Source organism: Strongylocentrotus purpuratus, unplaced genomic scaffold, assembly GCF_000002235.5.
Source record: "Strongylocentrotus purpuratus isolate Spur 01 unplaced genomic scaffold, Spur_5.0 spur5_contig_861, whole genome shotgun sequence".
In the NCBI taxonomy this organism is placed as follows: Eukaryota; Metazoa; Echinodermata; class Echinoidea; order Camarodonta; family Strongylocentrotidae; genus Strongylocentrotus; species Strongylocentrotus purpuratus.
The window spans coordinates 4873296-4900648 of NW_022145570.1; the positions used below are offsets into that span (position 1 = coordinate 4873296).

General features: G+C 37.3%; 4 protein-coding genes across 4 annotated transcripts; 2 read left to right on the plus strand and 2 right to left on the minus strand.

Annotated features, from left to right (window-relative positions):
- The first annotated feature begins 330 nt into the window (after window positions 1-330).
- LOC115919101 (centromere protein M-like) lies at window positions 331-7031 on the plus strand. Its single transcript, XM_030999705.1, has 5 exons — window positions 331-455; window positions 2369-2448; window positions 3390-3488; window positions 4063-4234; window positions 5136-7031. The coding sequence occupies exons 1-5, from the start codon at window positions 375-377 to the stop codon at window positions 5268-5270; spliced, it is 567 nt and encodes a 188-aa protein (XP_030855565.1). The 5' UTR covers window positions 331-374; the 3' UTR covers window positions 5271-7031.
- Window positions 7032-10004: 2973 nt separating this feature from the next.
- On the minus strand, window positions 10005-26306 carry LOC115929763 (cell death-inducing p53-target protein 1 homolog). Its single transcript, XM_030999743.1, has 5 exons — window positions 26149-26306; window positions 14075-14114; window positions 13296-13660; window positions 12049-12197; window positions 10005-11302 (listed from the first exon to the last, which is right to left on the minus strand). Exons 2-5 carry the CDS (start codon window positions 14109-14111, stop codon window positions 11194-11196), a joined length of 660 nt encoding a protein of 219 aa, XP_030855603.1. The 5' UTR covers window positions 14112-14114; window positions 26149-26306; the 3' UTR covers window positions 10005-11193.
- On the plus strand, window positions 15460-17786 carry LOC115929761. Its single transcript, XM_030999733.1, has 3 exons — window positions 15460-15830; window positions 16595-16828; window positions 17316-17786. The coding sequence occupies exons 1-3, from the start codon at window positions 15526-15528 to the stop codon at window positions 17479-17481; spliced, it is 705 nt and encodes a 234-aa protein (XP_030855593.1). The 5' UTR covers window positions 15460-15525; the 3' UTR covers window positions 17482-17786.
- On the minus strand, window positions 19490-22431 carry LOC115929766. The gene is made up of 4 exons (XM_030999752.1): window positions 22361-22431; window positions 20861-21032; window positions 20347-20495; window positions 19490-19878 (listed from the first exon to the last, which is right to left on the minus strand). The coding sequence occupies exons 1-4, from the start codon at window positions 22368-22370 to the stop codon at window positions 19700-19702; spliced, it is 510 nt and encodes a 169-aa protein (XP_030855612.1). The 5' UTR covers window positions 22371-22431; the 3' UTR covers window positions 19490-19699.
- Window positions 26307-27353: the final 1047 nt, after the last annotated feature.

Consider the following 27353-nt stretch of genomic DNA (forward strand, 5'->3'; position numbering starts at 1 on the left):
GGCCCTAAATATTTACTTGGTGTTTTATAGTATAAAATCAGGAGCTTGGCGTTCACAATCAATACAGCCGACTTTCTGGCTCCAATAATTAAACCTGGGTCTTGTTTCATAAAAAAAATTGTTATCAGTAATAAGATACGGTAACTGTGATAAGCTACTAAATATTTTACATTTGATTTGCTATGATCAGATTTGTTAGAGATTTGTGGCAGTTTTCATTGATAGAAAGTTTTATGAAACAGGGAATCGATTGCCCAAGGCTAGCTGCTGCATCCATAAAACAAAATCCATAGTATCGCATATTTCGATTCGACAAACTCATGGGGGCGCTACACATCTTTGCGCGAAATACGAAATTTACATTGGAGTCGAAAATGGAGACAATTTTAGGTGCTAAACAACCCGTTTTACATCCTTTTAATAAACTCCCGGAGTTGAATTCAGCCGTTGTGTTGGTAAGCATCAATGAGATTTCTTTTTCTTAACTCAACATATTTTGGAAAGCCTTCCTTTACCTTCCAATAAAGCACCAATATCATTCTAAGTAATTTGGATTGTCCCACACATTGACTTTTGTGTTGTTGATATTGATAATACTGGCTTTGGCACTTTGCTTCAGGCTTTGCACATCGAAAATTCGAAATAAGTGTTTTTAGTACTATTTTTGTTTATGAACCTGAGGTCCATACTTTTTTAAAATCAGGTGATTTATTACAGTGAATCTTGTGTGTTTGCTAATTGGTAAACTATAGGGCCTAGATCTAGGCCTACTCTCTTCTTAGCAATCTAGGGTCTAGTCTAGATCTCTAGGCTAACTCCGAGCTTCCCGGAGTTAGATCTAGGCCAGAGTGAGTGAGCATAGACCCTAGACCCTATGATAATTTACACACAGAAAAGTAGAAAAAGTGAAAAAGGAAATTGAAAACTCAACCCGGCCCTGTCCCTGGCTCTGCTGAGTCAATTCTGTTTACAGTTAGACCTTGTGTATAGTAGGATCTAGGATAGACAGCAATAACCATCTGATTTGGGTCATTTCTTTAATAAAACTGACATTTGTTGTCATTCCCCAATACAGATGGCAACCCAGAGATCTCGTACCGTGGGGCAGGCTATGTACATATTTTCGTCCACGACATTTTCTCCCCAATTTTCTTTATTTAGATCTAATTTCCTGGTTTCTAAATCAGATGTAAATTAGGTCGGTATGTCATTTGTCCTAATTACAGTTATCAAAATTTGATAACTCAATATTAAATGGATAAATTACGGACTTACTTATATGAATTATCCAATTTGTATCTCCGAACGTTCATGCACTCGGAACATAGGGCTATATGACCCGGCGGCCAAAATATTTCCGGGTCAACCTACCAAAACATAGCCAAATGGCCAATCAGAGCACTCGTTTCGTGGGAGTTCGTTGGTCAAGCTGGGCTTACTCGTACGTAGCTACGGTAGCTATTGGACGTTCGAAAAGAAAAAATGAATATTCATCGACTAACACCAAGAAGGATAATGTTGACGACGAGACTTTCTCGGATTAATCATTAATTTAGGATCTAAATGAGCAAGCTATCGTAAGTCAAATAAGCTATATATATGTTATTTTTAATTTGTGTTATAATTGCAGCAGTTATGAGGATGTAAAGAGTGAAAATCTCGTTGCATATCTCATTCATCGCGGTCCGGTCGAACCGAACCATTTGTTCCGTACAGTGCCTCACAGAAAGAGGTCCCCAGACTTCAGTCTCTATAATCGGAGGTCTAGTGGAGCCAGACGTAGTCTCAGTGGAACAACCGACGATTAGAGAGACTGAAGCTTTCGGTCTAGATCTAGGAGTGCTCTGGGACTGACTTCAGACTAGGCCTAGAATCTACATGTACAATAAAAAGTGATGTGCAAGTAAAAATCGTGCTTCTACAGTATAGAACTGACGCCTAGATCTATATTATTATTTTTGTGTGTATAGTATTATTAGCCACCATTAATCAACGATTGATCATACATACATGAAGGGGAGGAATAAAATTTCACTTTCAACTTGGAAGACCCAAATTTCTAGCAGATTAATAGTTGAAGAGTCCCTGAAAGAACCAGGCTAAGTCAAACAAATGTAAAGGAATTAATACATGCTTCCATTGATTTTAGTGTTCATTCTGAACTAGGTAGTGCAGAAGTGAATTATATTTGTCACACACCATACACATTCCCACATAGGTTTGGTCCAATGACTACTCTGAGATTCTTGTGAGACCAGACCAGACCAATAGGTCAATGTATGTGGGACTGTGTCACTAATTCATTAAACTGCACCACTAGTTTAAAATGAAAACCAAATCTTAATCATGTTAAAATGTTACTTTTCAGCTGATAGGATTCCAGTCTATCAAGAAGAAAGAGTTGGCTGAAGCCATGGTGGCACTCAACACTGAATTCTGCCTTCAAGTGTAAGTTTATATGCAAAGAGAAATACATTCAAAAGACAGCGGTGATCTCATTTTTCACAATATCAAAGAAGAATACTGGTATCCATCCAGATGTATTAATTCATTGTGATCTTGGCAATTCCATTTGAAAGACCTGAATATTTGATGCTTTAACATCGATTCACTGTAAATGATTGAGTCATCTGAATTCTCATCAAGTTTTTTCAATGTCTGACACTAGATTTAAACAAGTTTATACTCCAATCTCCCATCCTGAGTTAGTTGACAATGATATACAGATGTGGATTAATCGAAGGAAACTCCTGTCACGTTAATACTTGCAACAATATTCATGTTCTTTTAAGTTAAGTGCACTATGTTAGAGAGGGATTATTTCAAAGATATCACTAAGTTATGATATTTTTTCTTATATTTTGTAACTACAATGCTTGACCATATATTTTAGAAGGAGAACAATCAATGTTAATTGATAACAGTTATTGATGTGAGTTTTTGTTTCTGTCAGCTCAATAATAACATCATTTAAATAGCAACAAGAAACAAGAAATGGCTAGTTTACTCATCTGATTATCTCATCTGTGCCTCTTTTTTTACCTCACATTTTTCTATGAGTCATCCTGTTAATTCTCATTTTCCTTCCCTGGTGTTAAGCTGAGAGTTGTGTTTATACATTTTTATTGATGAATGAAAGGTACTTGAAATCCATAACTTTATTTCTATCCACTATAATGTCATTGTTAACCAAAGCCACTGAGCATTGACTGGCTGAAGACCCAGAATGTTTGCTCAAACCCCTACAGATTGCATCCCATTGTTGTACACTACCTACAGTACATGTACCGTAGTTCTAGCCATCTAGAATGTTGCCAGTAAACCATTTAGCTTATATTGAATAGAATAACAATAATATAAATAGAGCTTTTTTTTATTGATTTCCTTAGCCGTACTGCTACCCAGCTGCCGCTCCCATCCATGAATGATGAGCAGAGACCTAAGATTGACCTGATTGTCTTCATCCTTGATGTGAATGTCAACATGAGGTGAGGATTGAAGACTCTTGTGTTGGGTGCACACAAGGTTTGCTGCTAGGTTTCAGGGGTGGTTTTCCATAGCTTTTTATTTCATTATTAGGCTGAATTTTTCTAAATTGTTCAGAGAAGAGCCATGAATGAATCCAGTACTATGACAGTCTATAAGGGACCACAGAGGTACTAACCAATATAATAAATTACCATAACAGTTAGGTTACATTGAGTCTGAGAATTGTCTTGCACTAACTGTGAATGGTTGATTATTAAGAAAACAAACATTTGTATTTTACTCTTTTTAAATGTGATTTTGGAATCAATACAATCATGATAAAATTGGTGTTGAATGATCATTCATAATGCTTTTGATTATGAAGCAAACAAAAATAGCCCAAGGGATAACAATCCATCTCATGTTATAGTGCTGCTGTGATGTTCCTAATAAGAAAAAAGAAGATATGAGATGACTCTTAAGTGAATGCTCCTTTTTGCCTGTAATCTCTTTCTTCTTTAAAATTGTGTCAAAATATTTATTTCTAAGTTGTTATCGATTAATACAACTTTGTTTTTTGTATTTGTCTTTCAGCTTGAAGACTGTTGCCGATTCATTGCCACATTTAGATCCTACATACTTCCTTGGAAGGGTTTGTTTTCTAGCTCTTAATGCCCCCAGTGAGAAGACACAATGTGCTGATTTAGGAGACATTCTAGCTCTATGTGATGCATATGATTCACCATTGATCTGTGGAGATCTAGAGGTAAGCATTCCACTCATCCTTGACCTTGATACTGATAGCAAGGTGCCATGTTTTAAGTTTAATATCATTGTTCATAGGAGTTTTGAATCAACATGTCATAGTGACACAAGTAGGGGCAACTCTCCCATTTGTCCCAACACATAAACTAAATGGAATACTTGTTTATCAGAAAGTTATTTTGTTTTTTTGCCAACTTGAAGGAAAAAATGCTGAAAATCTCATTTATGAGAGGGCTCAAACACATATACACAAAGTTCTGTTTGGATCAAGCCTATCTTTATGTTTTAACTATATCTTTCCCTTTTTCTCTATGAAGTGTCAGCTTATTATTTTGTGACCAATACAATTATTCACAGTCAGTAAGGGTTATTTATTTTTATATTGCCTGCTTTGTTTTAAAACTTCTCCCCCCCCCCCCCCCCTTTGGAACATGGTCAATTGGCAATATATGACACTTACAGTTCTTAGGGCCCCCAAATTGAAGCTCTAGACCTTCAAAAGTGTGCAGTTTAAACAAGAGGCCTAATTACAAACATACTCTAAACTATTAATCTAAACCCTCCGTTAAAAATAAGTTAGTTCAGTGTGGAGCCCTGATATTGGAATGGAGATATTGGCAGTAAGATGATAGAGAAACACTGCCAGTGATTCATCTACTCAGGCTGGGGCTGTCAAAAGAAGCTTGATAAACAGATTCGACAGCAATTTGGACAAATTGTTTTGATTAGTTAGATTATGAATCACACACATCTCTTCTAAGGTTTAACCTCTATTTTAGCTCTACATGAAATTTTGTAACATGTCAGATAAGATCTTAATCAGATAAACAGAGTTTAAGCTACAGCTGAAACAATACAGAGTGAAACCATTGCTTCATTTTGATTTTATTCTGCCCAATCAGACACAAGAACAGAGGGAGTCCCTTGCAAGACGTCTTGTTGAGATGACAGAGATAGCTGCTGGATTTAAGAATGGTATAAGCCCCCTCCTTATCCAGTCTACAAGACGTTCATATCAGTTTGTGAAGAGCCTCTAACAAGGTTGAACTGTAAAAGACTGAAAAAACAGTATACTTGTTGCAGAGTCTTGAGTAAGTTGCCTAATGCCCACAGCCATTCAGATGACACTTCAAGATGTTAGAACTTGTCGTCATCTCTTCAAGGAGCTGAGGATAATGTCAACTGTAACTCCAGTATGCTAAGGAAAATGTACATTTTAAGGTGTGAAACTTAAAGACCGTCAATACTACTGGGCCAGAAGGGAATAGACCACACAGCGAGGTCACTGACGGGTGGCTATCTCATTAACTCAGCTCTCAACTAACATAAGAAAAAGAGGATCATGGGGATCAACAGGTACCGATTGGGGAAGTTTTCTATATAGAGGGAGCAAGTAGCTACAAGTAGGACAGTGGGGCTTTAAGAATCATATTCACCAACTCTTCAAGGTTTTGATGATGGTGTCAACCCTATCTTCAAGGTGTTAACAAATACTTGTAATTCTTGGGTGTTGTCAACTTCAGTGCATATGTCCAGGCATTGGGGAGAAGGTCAGTTTTTTTCCTGTGATATTGCAGACTTATAGAGATTCTGATTCAGTGAAATAACCTTTAAAGTGTTACTTTAAGATATCATGTGCTGTATTTCTAGGGTGTCTAGGCTAGTGTCAACTACAACATATATATGTTAGATGTTCAGATCTTCTGTTTATCTTCTCCTCCAGATCCTTAAGGTAATTTTGTGTAATCATTTTGCATTTTCATATTTATTTATACTATTTTACGTTCATTTTTCTGATGGTTCTCATGGTTTCAGAAGAGAATGTAAGCTCTCTGTTCATTCAAGATGTAATTAAACACAATTCCAGACAACTGTCCTTGACTGCATGAGAATAAACAACAGATTAATTGAGACAAAAACAGTGGCTGAACATATGTGGGTACTATAATGGCAAAAGTTAAAGCTATGATATGGGCCCCATATGCGCGAAATTCAACCTCTGAAGTAAATGTGCGTTTGTCTATTTTGAGCTCACTGTAGGGTAATTTCTCATGAAGAAGCTGGCAGCTCCTTACAAGTCTGTTTAGGATGTTTCTTTAGTCAAAGGAACCAGACTACTACATACACATGATATGTACATTACCACATGAGATTCACAAAATATCCAACCTTTCCTGAGTTTCCCCTGATAAGGCAGTGTCATGTCACTGCTGCCCATTTCTCTTTAAACTATAGAAAAGGCAAAGGTTTCATGCCCTTATATACATGTACGAATGCAAATCATTTCCCATTTCAATTCATTTAATTTCTGTGAACTACTTTGCCAAGTGATCTTCTTCAACCCTTCTCTTCTAAACCTTTTAGTATAGCTCACTGGCGAGTCACTGATTAAGATTGAGAGGAAGGCTGTGCAATGGCCATCATTCTACTCCTCCTTCCAAATGTTCTCGCTAAATATCCCTTCCAAAACAGCTGATGTACAATCACTGGTTCCTCAATGCAGTCCTTCCTAACATATCCTTTCTACAAACAGTTGTTTTTTCTTTGTCTCCCAGACATGGTCTTTATGAGGGCTTGCCTTGCTTAGCACCTCATTTTATGTCATTGCTATTGTAAATGTGTACAATTGTATGTATATAAGATTTTTGTATTTCTTAAATTATGAAGTGTATATGTAATTTGTTTGCTGTATAAAAGAAAAATGCTTACTTATTTGTATGTTTCACATTAGGAATCTAATAAGTTTTTCTTTAACCGTAAAAAAGGAAATGTTTTTAATAAATTCTTCTTTAAAGGTACTATGTCCCATTTGCAGACCAAAAAAATGAAATGGTTAAATTCCAACTGCATTTGAAAGATAATACTTATTTAGAACTTCCCTAAAAAAGGTGGGGCTTGAAAATGTCTTCAAGTGGGAAAATAATGACTATTAGTTGTCAAATCGACTTTAGGGCTATAGAGCCCAAAAGTAATAGTCTTGATTTTCAGACAATTGTACCCAATGGTCATACGTTTTATGCTGCGCAAAGATTCAATCAGTTTAATCTTGGCTATCACAAGAAGTGGGTTATTGATGTAGACAAATGCTCATGTACCCTTTACAACTCTTTTCATGTATGTTATTCCCAAAGAAGAAAAAAAGCCAGTCAGTCACTCAATAGTGTCTGACAGTGAAGTCTAGCAAGTAAACGGGTTTCCTTGCATAATTTGAATATGAGGACACTGCTAACGTTTAAATTTCACAGATAGGACATACATGACATATTCATAATTCCTGCAAAGTTCTACAGAATTTGAGGTTGGCTGCAAAAGGGACATAGTACCTTTAAAGCTAACCCTGTTTCATACTTCTCTTATTCTATTGTTAAACAATTCACTCAAAAAGACAAAGTTTCCATATCTCTCTTTGCCCATTATTCAACTCTTGAACATCTCTTACATCTACCAAAATAGCTTAGGCAGACATAAAGTAGTTGTCCAGATTTCATGGTGACATTTATATCCTGTCCTTCCCATAACTCAAGATGGCTTTAAATCAGAGAATGGTCCCCCCCCCCCCTCTCTCTCTCTCTCTCTCTCTCTCCCTCTCCTGTTTTCCCCCATGGTGGGGTAAGGGTTAGGTTAGAGTATAGAGCACAGAGATAATTTAAGGCTATATCAAAGTCTATTTGGAGTTTTGTTATTTTGTTCAAACATCTCAGTATTATAGATTGTTAAACAATATCCATTAATAGTTCTGGTCAATTCAGATACATTAAGCATAGTCAGATATCTATTCATACACCCGCTATTACCCATACGAAGGCACAGCACCACAATGACCAAACTCTAGCACTATGAGGAAGACTTGGTGTTAAGGCATATTTTATTATGAACATAAATATGTCATAAAAAATAAATGTATGTGAGTTCAGACGGTACTGGTACAAGTTGCTTGAAATCCAAACTACATGGTGTTCATTTGCATATACCTTCAGCCAAATGAAAATAAGTACAGCCTCTATAAACAATATTTCTTACACACAATTTCAGCTTGCACCTCCGGTACTACGGTACTCCTAAGGCAGAATAAGATGATGAGCTTAGTGCCAACTGTACAATCAATACAGACATATTTGTTCTGAATGAATTTACTCTTCTGCTTTCAAGAAATAAAACCTCTTAATTAAAAAGATAACTTTCTGTTGTCTGGTTGGATTACATCGAGATGGATGAGAAAATGCACTAAACTATGCTCACATGGCCATGCTGTTTTTTGTTATGGTCTGTTTTGATAGTACATCTGTAAAGCGCTTAGAAACATCTAAGCACTATATAAAAGCAAAATATTATCATTATTAATATTTAGTTTTTCCTCAGAGACATTGCCAATCTGCAAAGATAAATATTGTCTAAATGAAAATTTATACTGGTCACAACTTTTGTTCACCAATACTTTGAGTAAATAGTGCTGTATTTAACTAATTCCTCTCATCCCCATTATAATATATAATTCCTATGGGATGTGAATCACATACCAGTAAGTAAAATTCAATATTAAAGGTAATACAAAGTTTTGGTATGGGGTCATGAATTTGGTTCAAATGAACATATGGAGGCATAAGCGATCCTACAATATGCAGTGATCGTTGTCGCGGTTCAACTCGAGTCTAAAGTTATGAAATTGTAAATTATAAACTCTTTATGTTGTATAGCTCCCTCTCAAGGTCAAGATATTAATTAAGCTATAAAACAATGTTTCTCGACCAAAATTGACCGATTAGCTTTTCCCGTTTGGAAATTATATATCATATCTACATATTCTGAGATTTTCATTATCGCAGCTACTATTGTACGGCTGTAGGCGCTATTTGAAATTTATCAAAATTTACCGGGAGCACCTGTAAATTTTAATATTCAATTTTTCTCGAAAGCAGAAATGTTTTAGGAGCTAAATTTTCTAGTGCTTATAATACATCCATAGGGGCATCCAAATATGTCAAAATTGTAAAGAATCCCTATCCACCCAATTTTCAAAATTTCCCAAAACTTTGCATTACCTTTAAAGGTACTATGTCCCATTTGCAGGCCAAAAAAATGAAAAAGTTAAATTCCAACTGCATTTGAAAGATAATACTAATTTAGAACTTCCCTAAAAAAGTGGGGCTTAAAAATGTCTTCAAGTGGGAAAATAATGACTATTAGTTGTCAAATCGACTTTAGGGCTATAGAGCCCAATAGTCTTGATTTTCAGACAATTGTACCGAATGGTCATACGTTTTATGCTGCGCAAAGATTCAATCAGTTTAATCTTGGCCATCACAAGAAGTGGGTTATTGGTGTAGACAAATGCTCATGTACCCTTTTCAACTATTTTCATGTATGTTATTACCAAAGAAGAAAAAAGCCAGTCAGTCACTCAATAGTGTCTGACAGTGAAGGCTAGCAAGTAAACAGGTTTCCTTGCATAATTTGAATATGAGGGCACTGCTAACATTTAAATTTCACAGATAGGACATACATGACATATTCATAATTCCTGCAAAGTTCTACAGAATTTGAGGTTGGCTGCAAAAGGGACATACTATCTTTAACATGCACACATTATTATTTAAATTTATTTTATTTATAAATATTATTTAAATATTATATTAATCATACAAAATACAAGGATATGTATAAATCTAAAATAACAATTAAAACTAAATTGAAAGGTTAACCCTATCACTCCCAGCGATAAAACACATGCAGCTGTGTAAGCCTCTCCAAAAAGGCAGATGTAAAAATTGCATATTTGTTCATATTTGCTGTTTGATTATAAAAACCTCTGAGTAATAATAATATGAAAGGGTATTAAATACATGATATTATACATTAATTTACATACTTTGAACTTTATGGTCCTTTTTCTAACCTTGAATATATCATTTGTATTTGGTCCTATTACGTTGATCTCTTCTATTTCAATAAAACCTACAAAGATATCCAACGCAAAGTGCACACAGAGTAGTACTAGCAGTGAAAAAAACATAAACAAAGTTTTTTTAAATTACATAAATGCAAGAATATTGCGTGAAGATTATAACAATATCTAGATGGAATGAGCTTTGTGTCTTATATGTACCTCTTCAGACTGAAGCTAGTACTATACCCAAATCCAAATTGCTACCTATGCTATGTTACATGTCTATCATGTCTAGCTAGATAGATCCTGGATCTACATGATTGTAGATGGGCTGGATACAGTCCTTAAGTAAAAAGGTGCACAATTAATGTGCCACAGGATTTGCTACATTGCCTTAAAGAAGATTATACATCAGCTAAATAATTATATTGAAAGACCTTTCACAAAGCAAATAAAGAACGATATATACACAATACACAATCTAAAAAATATCAAAACATACATAATAAAACAGAGAAAAATACAAATAAAACCATTCTAGATATAATGCTATTTGGTGTAATACTATATTGTGATAATAATTGTGATAAATACGGTTTCATAGATCGACTTCTTATCCTAAAAACAGATATGAAGCTCCTCTTTAGTAGTAGTAGATAATATATATGTACAAAGTTTAAAAATGATTTGTTTGGGGACATGGGCAGTGGAGCTGCATTTTCAGCCACATAACTGATGGTTACGCGCAGGGCTTATTGTTGGGACTGGTTCTTGGTCCTGGATCTAAAACTGAGTCAGGCAGCCTAACTGATGGCCTAATGCTGGACTGGTTCTTGGTCCGGGACCTAAAGCTGACTCCAGCAGTCTAACTGATGGTTACACACATGCAAGGCTCAATGCTGGATTGGTTCTTGGTCCTGAACCTAAAGTAGACTCCAGTGGCCTAACTGATCGTTACATACATGCAGGGCTTAATGCTGGACTGGTTCTTGGTCCTGGAGCTAAAGCTGACTCCAGCGGCCTAACTGATGTTTACACACAGGTCTTATTATTGGGACTGGTTTTTGGTCCTGGACCTAAAGCTGACTCCAGCGGCCTAATTGATGTTTACACACAGGACAGGTATGAACGGCATCCTTGCAGGCATCAATGCACAGAGGAATCAAACAGCAGAAGAACCAAAGTCTGTAATAACAACAAAATATTTTAATATTTTACTACATCAGCTGAATTTTCAATAATAAATCAATGTATTATGAAAGAAACTAAGTATTTTCATATTCATGTATACTCATGTTTCAGAGATTTTTAAAATGAACTATTCTGAGACAAAGCAAAAAGGTTACCAGCAGTTCTGATTGGCTGATTGGGGCATGGATTTAATAAAAAATATCATTAAACATTTTCTTTTTAAAGCCCGACACCAACTGAAACACCCATTTTTAACTGATATCAAAAAAAATTGGATGGCCTTTATTCTATTTTTGTGGCACAGATAAAAACATTGAATTACAAGGATTTATTATATTTCTCGATTTTTTGTGTGTGCATTTCTCTTACAAATATTTTGAAAAGGAAAAAATCACATACATGTATACTGAGCAAAGTTTGTAAGTCCTCATACATAGGCAACCATTTCTCTTACTTCTTAAATATTTGCTGCCAAACACAACAATCTATCTGGTAGCAACAGTGCAATCGGGTCACTGACTATGTCAAGCCCATAAAGCTAGTTGACTTAAAGGCCATCAGTACTAGTTTGGCTGTGAGGGATTGACAGGTGGCTATCTCATCAAATCAGCTCTCAATTAACATAAGAAAAAGAGGATCATGGGGGACCAATGGTTACTGATTAGGCATTGTTTTCTATATAGAGGGAGCAAGTAGCTACAAGTAGTACAGTGGGGCTTTAAAAGTAGATGTAGACTTACCCAAAGATGCATAGAGCTCCCATGATGAGGAGAGTGAGTCCTCCTATCTCCCGCCGGACGTTAGACGTGACCTGACTGTGGCAGTTAGGACAGGCACAAACAACAGGGGCATCCCGGAAGATCAGGTTATGATGGAACACAAGACCAGGCTGGTTAGCATACAGCAGAGAGGAGAAGAAAATGTTTCTTATGCGTCACAATGAAATTATGTATCAACTAAAAGTCAAACTGATCGGCTAACTTAGAATCATCAGGCCATCGCATCCAGTGGGGTTGTCGCACTATTGCTGCACGATCGTTAAACAAAAGCGGAAGATGACTCCTCCTTTTGCTTAGATTTGCTGGAGGGTTTTCACAAAGTGTGGGATAAATTGGACAAGACCATTTGTAGATGAGAGAGGTTTATTTCAAAAACATTACCCCCAACTTTTCATGAATAAAGGGGCATGTTTTCACAAGAGGTCCGGAAACGTGACCACCAGACTCAACCTGATGTTTCAAAGTAAGCCCAATAAAGTCATGTGACAGCAACTTAGCCCAAACTGATCTTGCATTCTTATGTACAGGATAAATTGTTGAAAAAAAGGTGTTTAATTAGGAATTCTTCATTGACTTTTCTTACATAGTTTTTTTTAGTAAATTAACCACTCTCAGTCCAAAGACCAATATTTAATCAACTGGTCATTATTTATGATAAATCTATCAAAAGTAGTAACAAATTTAAGTGTTGTTCTAGTTTCTGAGTGGTGAGTCAACACACCGATTACTGAGCTGGGAGACATTGCCAGGCATAGCGCCAGGTGGAGGGGCATAAATCGAAGAAAAAAAAATTTTTTTTTTTTTGGTGTACCGTGTATAAACCGCACCCCCCAACTTTGAATTTTTTCAGCGGCATAAAGGTGCGGTTAATACACCATTAATTACGGTATATAAATATGTAAATATGTTAAAATATACAATCATTGTAAATATGAACGATTGAAAGAGGAAAAATAAATGAATTGAATTGAATTGAATAGGTGGCAAGTTGTAATCTATACATAATCTATCCAGAGTTCTAGAACAACTAATATATTATGACACCATCAATCCCTCCATGAAGCAGAATATAAGGCACCATTACCATCATATTTAGGTACAAAATCTAACAAGGAAAATAAATTATGTTGTGTAATCAGAAAAAATCTTCTAATCATCTCCCCTAATCAGACAAATGACATCAAGAATGAACTAGTTTGTTTACAGACCTGACTAACAATCACAACATTGTTGGGGTTTACTGCCTGTGGTTGAGCAGTGTAGGCTGTGTTCATTGGTGGGGGTTGCACTGTGTAGCCGGCAGGGGGTGGGGGTTGCACTGGGTAGCCGGCAGCGGGTGGGGGTTGCATTGGATAGCCGGCACCGGGTGGAGGTTGCATTGGGTAGCCGGCAGCAGGTGGGGGTTGGACTGGGTAGCCGGCCGTGGGTGGGGGCTGGACAGTGTACCCTGATGCAGGAGGGGGCTGCATTGGATAGCCAGGATTGGCTGCAGGGTAGCTGGGCTGGTCTGGTCCTTGTGCATAAGGAGGGGGAGGGGTATCTTCCATTCCTCCTGCAGATCCTTGGCTCTTCTCTGTGCAATACAAATCAAATGAAAACCTTGTCAATTGAATACAATGAATGAAAGAATTAATGATGAAAATGTAGCCCAAGTTTAAATTGATTAGCTATTAATCCTTCTTTCGTCAGTAAGGCATCTACATGTATATACAAACCTTCAAAACATCAACTTCACTTGTGTCAATCCAGATTGGCATAAGTCTCTCGTACCCCCCCCCCCCCCCCCCCCCCCCAGCCTATAGTGTTTTGCTTAGAATTTGCTATTACACACATATTCTTACTATTAAATGACATGATTCCTTTAGTTACTTCTCAACATGAAAAAATAGCTTATACCGGTAGGCAGTTTGTAACAAAATTCCATTCTGTCATCAGCTAGTACTGACAGGTCCTCAATATACCCATACAAAAAGACTCTTTACCATACCTTGGTATTGTGGGGGAGCTCCTTGGTAGTCAGACATGATCTGCAGATGAGGAAAAAAATATATATTATAAATGAATTTCCATGAAACTCACTTGAATAATTTTAAGTGAATACCAAATCCATTTATTAGATTGGCCTAAATGGAGATAGAATAATCACAGAAACTAATCGGTCTATTTCAAAGATAAAGACCAGTTTTGGAAACGCCCCCCTTTCAAAAAATTAAATGGAAGCTCTTATTACCAATCATGTGAAAGAATGTGTTTTGACTAATGCGTGATACAAATTTTGCCGAGAAACCGCCTACTAATTGATTTATTTGGTAAATTATCATATCTATTTGGACCTGAAAGATATCGCGCACGTGTGCGCACGTGTCGCGTAGACCCATATACATGTACATCTTTCTGTGTGCAGTGCTTGTAACTTTACCAAGACTGGGCCAAATTTCTTATCATTTTGATGATTCCAGAACCTTGCAGTACACACCAATGCTTATAGATGATCAACCTTTTCTGATTGATTCGACAACGTTTCTTTCACAATACAATCGCATGACCATAACTGGCCTTTAAAATCAGCAGGAAAAAAAATTAAAATAAAACTTCAGTAATCAGTACTGATCAGTAACGGGATATCTCCCACTGGCAGTTTATGTGATGTCACACTGAACAAGGAGAACTTCCACAAAATGACTTGATACATCCCATTCTCATTTTTACTCATACTTTTCTGGTACCCAGTATATATTTATTTATTTTCACAGGAGAGTAGACCTATAGACCTTGAACTATAGTACATTGTCATGAAAATAATTTCTATAATATTCCATCAGAATAAATCAGGAAAATGATATTACCGGTACTATATTTTACAGAATTCATTTACATGAAAGTCGACAGTTCTCTTTTTCAACAATTTACATGACCATGTTAACGAGTGAGGGATATATACACTGTGTACCTTGTATGGATCTTCTTAAGTACGCTTATCACGTGTTCCAAATCAATGATGTGTTTTTCACATCATAATAATACATCCACAGGGGCATTCAAGTATATAAAAATTGTAAAGAATCACTGTCCACCCAATTTTCAAAATTTCCCAAAACTTTTTATATTATAGCCTACATGTACCTTTAAAGACCTTGACCGGAGCGTAAACAACCATACATCCACAGACGGCTAATGAAACACAAAATACAAATACAAGAAAGAAAAAATTAAATACCCTTTCATTACTGAGAAAAATGAAAATTACAGTACAACTGCCGCCCCCTCCCAAATTCGCCTCGGTCAAGAGCCCCCGCGCCGCACGGACTTGGGTGACGTCATTTCGTGTAGACTTCGCCGCGCGATGTTCGAGATCTACATTGATTTTGCGTACCGTGAATTCTTTCTGCTTTTTATCGATTGAAGTTTGAGAAGTTTTGAGAAGTCTTTCTAAAGAGAATGGCTACCCCAGTCGTCAGGGCAGATGCACAAGATGATTTAGTTATGGAATTTGAGTGTGAGGAGGATGGCAGTTGCGGGGAAAGCGGTGAAAATGACAGTGTCAGTGGTAGTAGTGACAGTCCGGACAGTACTGGCAGCAGCAGTGATACCGACAGCGATGCAAGTGATGCAGACGCCGGAGAACACGGGCGTATCGTCGAGTGGGAGTATGAGCCTTTACCTCGTGGTGAACCTGGGCAAAATGTTGGCGATGCTGGAAGGGCCAACAACGCAAATCGGCTTCATGAAAATGTCGAGGATTGGTAATTAAGACTTATAAGCTTATTGAATTTGTTGTGCATTCTAAATATTTATTCCCCCCCCCCAAATTGAAATCAAATAGCGTAGATCTCTAGACTCGGTCATAAATGGCATGTCTAATTCTAAAGTTAACTTGTTAAAATGATTCTCTAGATCTATGTCTGCGCACCTAAAATTCGACCTCGATTTCATTACACAGTAAGATATTATTTTTAGAATCATCATTGTTATTCCGTTCTTCATATTCTAATGATTACTGAAACAAAAAAACTCGACAAATTATTCACAAGAACAATTTTTTTTAACGAATTTCAGACGGGCTCGTCATTTTGTGTAGCAAAACTGAAAAGTGCCCATGTCTGCGCACTCACTATTTTGCACGCAATTCAATCAAGCACAGTGAAGTTTCATACCAGGGACAACCCCCTGTTCAGACTTTTCTTTTTTGACAATGATTGAAATTTTCAGGGTGGCAAATGAAACTTGCTAAAACTCATTTTTAATCTTCCCAATTATTTTCACAAATTTTGGTATCTAAATGAATTGTTGAGGTTAAGATTGAAAATTGGTGTCAGTTTGATGTTTTGTTCTATAAATATCGCGCATTTACGTGGGTGCGCAGACATAGGCACTGCCTTGGGCACTCTTACCATACTACGACTACGAGAACGATGTCATTTTTATATTTATCAGGAAGCTGTAATAAAATATTTATAAAATTATAGTAGGTGTATTGATTTTTGTTTGAATCTTTCTGTATTTCAAGGTGTACATGTGGAAGATGTCGTGTGCCTCCATCTTTCAATGAAGGTGATTGTGTCTGTTGTCAGGAAATTGCAGAGGTCAAGGCAGAGGCTGATCGACAGGGTTCAAGTTGTCTGGTGGATTCTGAGGAGTTTGAGCCGGCCATCCTAAATGCGACAACATTGTACATCGGATGGATGGAGTACACAGATAGGTGGCGCCGAGCAGCCAAAGCATTTGGGGACAGGAACAATGAGTAAGTTATGTTTCTCCTTTTCATCATTTTGGCAAGGGCAAAAAAATAAATGGATTGATTTTGAAAGTTTATTGGGTGAAACTTTTCAAAACGAATTGAGTCACCGCAAGATGAATTACTAGTTTTGACCAAAATTCTTGCCTGGTGACCACTGGTGTACTAGCTGCCTTATCTGCAGGTGCTTCGGGGCACTTTTTCAGGAAATGTATACAAATAGGCAAGAATGACCACCGGTTTGTGAGTTTTAGCATGTTACCCCCCCCCCCCCCCCCCCCCAATAATCTGTAGTTATGAAACATAAACTTTATATGCGATTTTGAATGTTGCCCCCCACCGCCCGACAAACAATGACTAACCCTTGGTCATTTTAGTTTTTTTTAATCATTTTTATTTTCCTGAATTAATTAATAAAGAATTAATATTTTGACATCAAATCATCTATCCTAAGAAAAATAATGAAATTTTTTTATTGCTTTTTATTTTACAGAAAATACAGGTATGTGGCCTACAGGAAAGTCGTGAGATGGTGTTGGGGCTGGCTCGGGAAGGACATCAGGGTGCAACTGCCAGCATGTGTCCATGCCTCAATAATGGAAGCGTATCCTGATGGACGTGGTCAGTACAAAGGGACCATCCTGCGTCGGTTGAGATGAGGATGTAACATCAACTATTGTCTTGCGAACTTTGAATGACTGTCATCTTCTATGTGATTGTCAGCCATCTTCTGTACGTTATTTGTGATCATCGGCTGTCATCTTCATATTCATCACAAATACTATTGTTTGAACTTCTCATGATGGTATGGTTGCTATGAACTTTGATCTCAACATTTGATTCTAATTTCCAAGAGCTGATATTCGAACTTTTGCAAAACTGTGATCAAGCAACGATTTCTTATGAGGAAGAATGTTGAAATCTATATAAACAAGCAACAACAAAAAAAACAAAAAAAACACAACATGCCTTGTTCCTTCTCTTTTGTTATACACCCTGCAATGTAATTTGTTTTAATAATTTGAGCATTTCATATACAGTCAACCTGCCGAGTCAGAAAAGGGGAGAGAAAGAGAAAATGAAATTGAAAGAGAAAACGAAATTGAGAGAAAGAGAAATAACAGCATGGACACAACAAAGATAGACAGAGGAATAATGAGAGTAAGAGAAGGGAATTGCGGTTGACGAAATTTCAAATGTGTGATAAATGGTAAGCATCGTAATAAATCCAGGAAATCCTTTATTTTGCATCAAATCTATCCTCCCAAAAAGGATAAACCTTAACCCTATCTCCCACTCTGTCCCTCTTCCTCTCTCTTTCTCCTCTTCCACCCTCCACATTCCCATCTCTCTATCCCACTTCCTCTCTCTGTTTCCTCTTCCATATTTCCATCTCTCACTCTGTCCCTCCTCTCTTTCTCCTCCTCCACATTCCCATCTCTCACTCTGTCCCTCCCTCTCCTCTTCCACCCTCCACATTTCTATCTCTCACTCTGTCCCTCCTTCTCCTCTTCCACCCTCCACATTCCCATCTCTCACTCTGTCCCTCCTTCTCCTCTTCCTCCACATTCCCATCTCTCACTCTCTCCCTCTGCCTCTCTTTTCCTCCTCCACCCTCCACATTCCCATCTCTCACTCTTTCACAATCTCTCTTTCTCCTCTTCCATCCATCACATTCCCATCTCTCACTCTTTCACAATCTCTCTTTCTCCTCTTCCATCCATCACATTCACATCTCTCACTCTATCCCTATTGGTATCTATCTTTATCCCTCTTCTTCCTTCACATTCTCTATCTCACTCTCATTTTCACAGCAATTTCCATCTTTAAATTATGAAGCTTCCTACAAGACACCTATAATAGAAATAAACAAACAAGATTTGTGTTCCTTTAGATGAATTTTTGTTTACCTTTGCTCAAAATATTCTCAGAACATCCCATTGACGGTTTTTCCCTCCAATCATTTTCTTCTCTGTTTGTGCAATATATTTCAAAATGATGCACCATTGGAACAAAAACTTTGATGCAACATGTACATTACATTCATCCTTATTTTATGTAAAGTTTACAGGATAGATGACTATTTTTATTATATCTGCAAGGATGATTATTTTTCAATCTTTTATAACCAGGTTTTAGGACAAACAGGAAACCGCTGTTAGGAAAAAAAGGTATGGAAGGTATGGATGGGATGAAGTATCATCACAATGTTTCCTCTTCTGTGATAATATGGCATGATCTTTAAAACTACTAACTTTGAAAATGAATAACACAATTCACCTCGGCAGAAAAGGGAAAAAATCAAAAACAAAAAATAAAGTCATATCTGGTGCAATACATCAAATGGTTCTTGAATAAGAACAGTTTAGATGAAAAAAAAAATGCATTTTTTTATTTTTTATTTTTTGCAAATAAGAAGCAAAAAGCATCGGCCAAGATGAAGCACTGTGAGAAAAATCAGATTATATTTGGTGCCAAATTCATGATCAACAGTGATTTACTTAGTGTTTATGAAAATCTAGTGCATATGCTTCAGAAATTGTTTTTAATTGAACTAAAAATGTAAGTTTTACAAATTTAATAAGTATTTTACCTATTAAAACCAATGACTATTGAATTAGTATTGATGTGTACCATGGACTTTGGCTTGTGTAAGTATGTACAAGCTTACAGACAAGTTTCTAGTGCTTTACACTCACATAGAATCGGAATCCACTACTCACTTGCATAGAGTACTTCCATGTTACTCTCCATAATTATACTGGCATAAACATAATTAAGGGTCTATGAAAAACATGTCTTGTACTGAAATAAAACAATCAGTGGTTAATGTTCAGGTAGCTGACACATTCATCATAGTTTCTATCACCAAAAGAACTAGTTTCTATCGCCAAAGCGATGATGTTGTTCAAAAGCTTGCACGGCTTCTCCATTGTCGGGGTGATGATGAGAGGCACTCCGTGCTGGTTGAGGCTGTAGCTCCTCCATGTTGTCTCTGAGCTGCTCCCTGTTTTCCACCAGTTCTACGACAACTCTCATCAGGGCTTTCACATAACCTACAAGATAAAATCCAAAACTATACCTTGAAAATTCATCTATACGGTGTTAAAAAAATACATTTTGATAAGAGGAAAAAAGGAAAAGAGAAAAATAAGAACATAAGAAGAGAAAACTCTTTTTCTCACAAATATTGAATTACCTAATTTTACACACTATTTGTAGGTGGATGACCAATCAAATACCAATGGCATGCACATGTTCTTTGCTGAATAGGTAGTTCACTGACTTGGGGACTGACATATATGCCTGTTTCTGCTTGCTATTCAATATTACACATTTGCAGAAAGTAACCCAATACATGTTTATAATTATCAATTTAATCAACAGATTAAATTAAGGGCATATAGGCCACAAGAATCTACTAATTTGAATTCTATTGATCATGAAGTAATAAAAGATTTCTATATATAATTGAGCTCTTTTGTTGAATATTGATATCATTCACTAGACATGTGGCTACTTACCACATGTGCCAGCTGTCAGCACTCTCTCCACTGTGTGGCCTCCTTCCTTCGAGCGTGGATACTTCAACCTGTACACTGGGTTCCCTTCGGCATCAACAGCCTGGGCTCTATCACAATTTTCGTTCCAATGTAGGACAGCCAAATATAATCTGAAAAGAGTGAAGTTAAAAATAAAGGTCACATGAATAACATACTTGTGACAGTTGATTTTATCTTTTTGGTAATGTAATGTCTATCATCATAAACTCGTTACCTACTCTCCAATAAGTGAAGGCAAGAGTTAGTGTAAAAAGCATGTGTTACAAATAATAAATAAAAAAAAATTAAAAAACCAACAAAATATGAAATAGAAAGAACCTGGCTATAACAAAAAGAAAATAATAACTTTAAAACATAAAACCAATAAAATCAAATTCAAAAGAAGAAGAAGAAGAAACAACACTGCCCTCTGTGACGTTCTTGTTAAATTTATATTAGGGGAGCATAATGTTGATGAATTAATTGCCTAATTTACCTGCACTTCATCCCTTGATATGAGTATACAAGCAACTTGGGGCAAAAGTGAAGGAGGATGTTGTGGAATGATTCAACCTTGCTGGTTTGGGCATGTGGGGACATCATCCCAATGTCGTTCATCAGTCTGGTCCTCAGCCATTCCTCTCGAAGCTTGTCGTACACCTTTGTACCTGTAATAAGATTGGGAATATAATATATGCGGTAAAGGTGAAGGAGAGTTCATTTAAATAGTTAGCAATCATGATCTCGGCATTTCCAAGCATCTCATCCCTTCGTCAAAACTATTTTTTCATTCCACAATGAATATTAATCATTTAGAAAATTGCACCAAAAAAAATATGAATGTCATGATCAAAATTGAACTAAATTAAACTTGAATGTACATTATTAAAATAAATGTAAATATTTTGCTCGCATTTTCTTCTTCTTCTTCTTCCAGTATAGTACAGTCCGCCGTTGGCGTATTATCGTACCTTGTGTTTGTCAAGTGCCGAGTGTACAGTGCAAGTAAAAAGGTTCTACAAGAATTCTATGTGCAGCTAAAAAACAGTCTGAAGCTCAACGGAGCTTGATGTGTTGCACCTTCTGCTTGACAAACATCTTCAAAGTATTATTACACCGTATGCATATAAATAAGGATTTTACCCACATCCAAACTAAAAGAACAACTTGAGGCTAGTTTCATAGAAAAAAAAAAGCAAAGTTAATCTGTAGTCGGATAAAAAAAAAGAAGCAAAGTCAACAACAAATGACCGATGATTTTGTTTTAATAATCATCCCTGGCAACAACACTAGATCTAGACTCTAGACCATTTTGATTTGAATAAAAACAGTGTTTTCATCACGAGAAAGTATCAAGAAGAGGCACCCATGTGATTTCTGACATCAATTCAAAATAATTTAGTTCCTGGCTTCACTGTACTGCAGTGCACTGCCACTGGGCGGCACGAGTCCAAGGCCTAGATTCTACCAACTACCTAGTTTTCTTTTTCTTCTTTTTTAGGCCCAATTCTTCTTCAAAATCTCCATTTCATCTTCTTCTTATTTTTCATTGTTTACAGACTATATTCTAGACAATAAAACAATGTAGATCTAAATAATTCTTTGATTTAATGCTGGTAAACCATGCAAAAGGAAAGGCTATCTGTGCGATAAAAGCGAGCGAAACTTAGTTTTGTTCGAGAAATATTCCACGACCACCAGCATGACACGGCGCGGCAAGTCAGGCCGGGCCGGCCGCGGCCCGAGTGCTCTCGCGAGGCTCAGCGATAGATTGCTGAAAGTTGTGCAATCGCAGACCGAGGCAGGCAGCCAGCAGCGCGGGCAAATGATTCGTTTCAATCTAATTTAGTGGAAATTTGGGGTTGATATTCCATATTACGTAGCGTGAAATTAATACAGATATAAAATGTCAACATTCTAATCGTAAAATGTCCAAATACAGCTTCGACATTGATATTTACAACAACAAAAAAAGAGAGAAGAAAACTTCACATACCGACCACCATGCGAAGAACCAGCTGCAAAACCGAGTGGCCAAATAACCTACACGTTATGACGTCATCAGAAACGGGTAGAAACGGCCACCGGCTAGCGCAGCCGAAACTAAATCTCCGGGGTGCCCCTCTCAAATCCGTGAATCCTGGGGTTCGGATGCTAAATACTTCTTTCAGAGGCCGTGGAATCTCGAGAAGTTTGCATTTTCATATTCAGTAAATATTCACGAGTCCGTAGGTATATAATTTGTCTATATAATGCTCTGCTCCGGTCAAGGTCTTTAAGTAAAAAGATATCAGCCCAGAAAAAGCACTGTAAAGACAAGTCAATGAAATGATTAGACAGGTTATACTATATCTAATCAGCATAATAATGATATGCATATTTTTAGAGATAGAATCCACTTTGCATATATTTGTTGTTGCTATGTCTGGCAATAGGCCTACTATGTGCATTTTTGGAGTGGTCAAGTGAAAATTTTGTTCAAGAAGCGTGCATATAATTAACACACATGTGGGCCTCAGCCCATATGCAGGTCTCTTGCAAACAAGTTCTCACAGCTCAGCTCAGTTAGATTATATTAGTAGCTTATTATAAAAAATATGTGCCATAATTGTTAGACCGAAAGCTTCAGTCTCTAATATCGGTTGTTCCGCTGAGATTCCATCTGGCTAGGCTCCATTGGGAATGTCAACATATGTCAGTTTTAATAAAGATAAAGTCCAGGGGGCCGTTTCTCGAAACCGTCATAACTACAAGATCAACGACATCTCGCCACTGTCGCGCAACTTGTCAGCTAAGTGTTTCACGAAGCCGTCTTTGCCAAGATGAGCGACAACTTCCGCGACAAGCGAGTTGTCACTGCTCCGAACCTGTCATATCTTTTTAATTGCTGTAAAGCGCCATCACAAGTCAGTTTGTTGCCATTCCATGGGCCGCGAAATGGACGATTAGTTTCACTATCATTTTGAGAAAAATATAGACGAGTTCGGTACGTAATTCTCTGGGATGCGAAATGCAAATATACAAAAGTGAGAATACAAATTATACAGAAACTTTAAAAAGCTGAATATAAACATTAAATCACAAGTCTTTAAACTATAACATATAAATAAGAGAGGTAAGAATGTTACACACCGTTTTCCATAGTCGATCCATAGTCTTTTCTTAGGATACCGTCATACCTTTGAGGCCTATGTGCATTATTATTCCCTCTCTAATTACTTCTTCCAAATTATATTTTCAATATCAAATCAATTATATAACGAGTATTTATGAGACTCTAGAATAAAAACTGGCTGAGAAAAGACATTTTGCCTAAAATTCCTCGTCACAATAAACAAAAAAGTACGTATTGATAAACTATCACATTACGGTATCCTTCAACTAACTTTTGATTCGACTGTCAAAAAAAAAACACTCACCGGTTTTTCTTCAATTTAAGAATCTTTACAGAAATATGCAAATCGTTTGATGATGTAAATATGATAATGACACTATTTATTATTTATTTTAGGAGAATTTATAAGTATATATTTCTTTTTGAACAATTTTAGCCCCAAAACTTGTTTTGGGTTATTCTTGATAAATCAAATGGATCGTGACAAAGACTATGTTCTTGAGCTGCTAGTATCGCGATATATCGATATCATGTCTGTCATGGCTTTGTGAAACGGTTTATCCGCTTCATGACATCTCCGTAGGTCGCCGACAAAGATATGACTGTCATGGAGTTGGTTTCGAGAAACGGCCCCCAGTTCTGGTCATGCGATTGCATTGTGAAAGAAACGTTGTGGAGTCGATCAGAAAAGGTTGATCATCTAGCATAGTATTGGTGTGTTACGTGTGTACTGCAAGCCCGGTGGGATCCCTCCCCCTCAGAGGGTGACACGTATGACCGCTTTTGCGGTCAATTTCAAGGACATTTTGTGAAATTTAACCCCCTTTTTAATGAAGCGATCCACGGCGAGACGGCCCGGTGGCCATAGCCGCCCCGCCTAGTACCGACTCAGAAAATGTTAAAGTATAACTTTAGTTCTTGAAGTGTAGAAAACGAAGATAAATCAAAGTCACTAAAACAAATTCTTGATTGGAGTTGAAGATTTATTAAAATAAACGTAGAATTAATAAAATCACGAAGTTCATGTTTTGGGGCTGGGCAACCCAATTGAAGCAAATTAGCAACTCATGTCGGAATCGTAACGGAAAAGAGGTCCCGCTCCAGAGACGCAACTCGGTTTTTATCCCCCCGAACTGACACGCCTCGTCCTCCCAAAAATTGAGGCGTGTCACACAGACGCTTTGCGAAATATCAATCCACCCATAATTAGTTTCCGTATTAAAAGGTCCTATATTTCTTGGCGAATTTACCCCCTCGGATATAAGGCGCTCTGGATGATCCGCATCTCTATTCCTCACATACTTCTTTCACGCACCCACCTGTGTCTCTTACATTCTAATCTTTCAAACAAGAGATGCAAATCACCCGGAGACCCAACAACCCTGGAAATTAATTAAATCAATATAAAAAGGGATAAATGTTGCTATGTCCGTCCACACTAGCGAGCCCACATGCTTCTGGCTATTACACACCTGTAATCCTCACTTCCTCTCTCATACTATTTCGATAGTGTGAACAGACCCGGCAACAAGGAAAAACCCTTCCAATTGTAATACAAATCTATTTCCCAAATTTGCATAATTAAATTTAAGTCAACTGTGGCGACACGCCCAGCGACACCTAATCCAATCGGCCAAGCCGAAAAAGTAGAGCCAAAATTAAGAGCGCAACGTCTCGGAACAGGTGTTAAAAATAGCATACAAGGAATTCACCATGTATGTTTGTAAACATAGTTCTAGCGAAATCTACCAGGAATTTGCCTTGTACATGTACGTCAATGAACCTTTGAGGAAAACGTAAACACGAGAATATCCATATCATTACGTCAAAACAAGGACAAAATCGTACTTTGGAATACCCTTATTTATGAGATTGTAAAGACAGTTTCGCAAATTTACCCCTATTTAACCATATTTCAAGGACAAGACATTTATTATTTTTTGACTCGACTCGGCTCAGAGAATTTTTCTTCCCAGTTTTCTCTTTTCCCTTTTCCTGACCCCTATTAATCAATTTTGAGGACACCTGTGCACCCCTATTTTCTATATTTCGAGGAATATTTTGTCCGCGGACATTGCTTGAAATTGACCCCTTTTCCCGCGATCTTGGTAACAGTCATGCTGTCCCCAAGTCACATTTAGTGACCCCACCGGGACTGCAAGGTTCTAGAATCATCAAAATGATAAGAAATTTGGCCCAGTCTTGGTAAAGTTACAAGCACTGTACACAGAAAGATGTATATGGGACTACGCACACGTGCGCAACACGTGCGTTTATCTCTCACATATCAACAGATAAACTAATTTGCCAAATAGACCTATATCAATTAGTAGGTGGTTTCCTGGAAAAACTGTTAAATCATCATGTATTATAGTCAAAACACATTTTTTTTTACATGATTGGTAATAACAGATTCCATTTCATCTTTACACCTCTTAAGAAATGACCCATGTCAGACGGTCTACATAATTGTAGCCTAATGCTATGAGCTTGTGACAGTACAGTGAGACTGCACATCCCGTCACTCGTCAGACATGTCATTTTATCTTTTGCACAAGCTGCGCCTTGAGCATTTGACTGTCAAGTGGATTTGGCGTCTTATAAATCATATGTATTATCATGATTATTATTATTATTAACATGGTCAAGATCATTCCATTTAAACTTACTCTATTGTGCCGACAAAATGTTGACCAAAACGTAACCTTCTGATGAGCGGTCCTGATCCAGGCAAAAGGGACAAGAATTTCTCTTTTTGAGAGGCTAATTCAGGATCACGCAGCTCAGTCAGCTCTCAAGAAGGCGAAAGGTACGGTACATGCTCAGCTAGCTAGGCTGATGATTGAGAGAAAGTGCAAAAGTGTGCACAAGAAAGGCTTACGTAATTACGCTACGCGACCAACATATCGAAGGCGTGCATATGCTCGCTCCAGCCCGATGGGGGTTATAACGAGGCCAAAAGCATCCACCTAGCTCCAATATGCAATCCGTTGTTATTGTTGTTGCTTTAGTTAGACGCCATTCATACCCTTTGTCCCAGATCAGGCTTCGCTGTTAATTGTCAGCGGCAGTGTTTCGACTTAAGCATAAAATGTGACATTGACGTCTTGTATTTTTTTCCTATGTTTGATTCTTGAGACTGCTCTGTTTATCAGTTGCTTGGGAAAATATTTCATAATTTACAAAATTTAGAGGAGACTGGAAACAAAAAGACCACCATCAAAATTAAGGGTTCCATATATATCTCAATAACAAGGAAATTTGTAGCAAAAAAAAAAAAAAAAATCAACCTGTGATTATTTTCACTGTAGGAAGGAAGATGGACACCATGCATGCATGCTTAGCTCTCGATCATCATTATCTATTTTATTGATATTGGTGACAATTACTTTGGTGCTATATAGCTGTACAATTATACGGCTACCTGCTTTCTAAAAAATGACAATCAGTCATAATTAGTCCGGAACATTATCATCCTTATCATATATAACCCCGGTCATCATCATCATTCAAAACACCTCTTCTTCCCCATCCATATCACCACCATCACCACCATCCTCCTCATAATCCTCCTCCTCTTCATCTTCACCACCACCATCCTCCTCATAATCATCCTCCTCTTCATCACCATCACCACCATCCTCCTCATAATCATCCTCCTCTTCATCACCATCACCACCATCCTCCTCATAATCATCCTCCTCTTCACCACCATCACCACCATCCTCCTCATAATCATCCTCCTCTTCATCTTCACCACCACCATCCTCCTCATAATCATCCTCCTCTTCATCACCATCACCACCATCCTCCTCTTCACCACCATCACCACCATCCTCCTCATAATCATCCTCCTCTTCATCTTCACCACCAC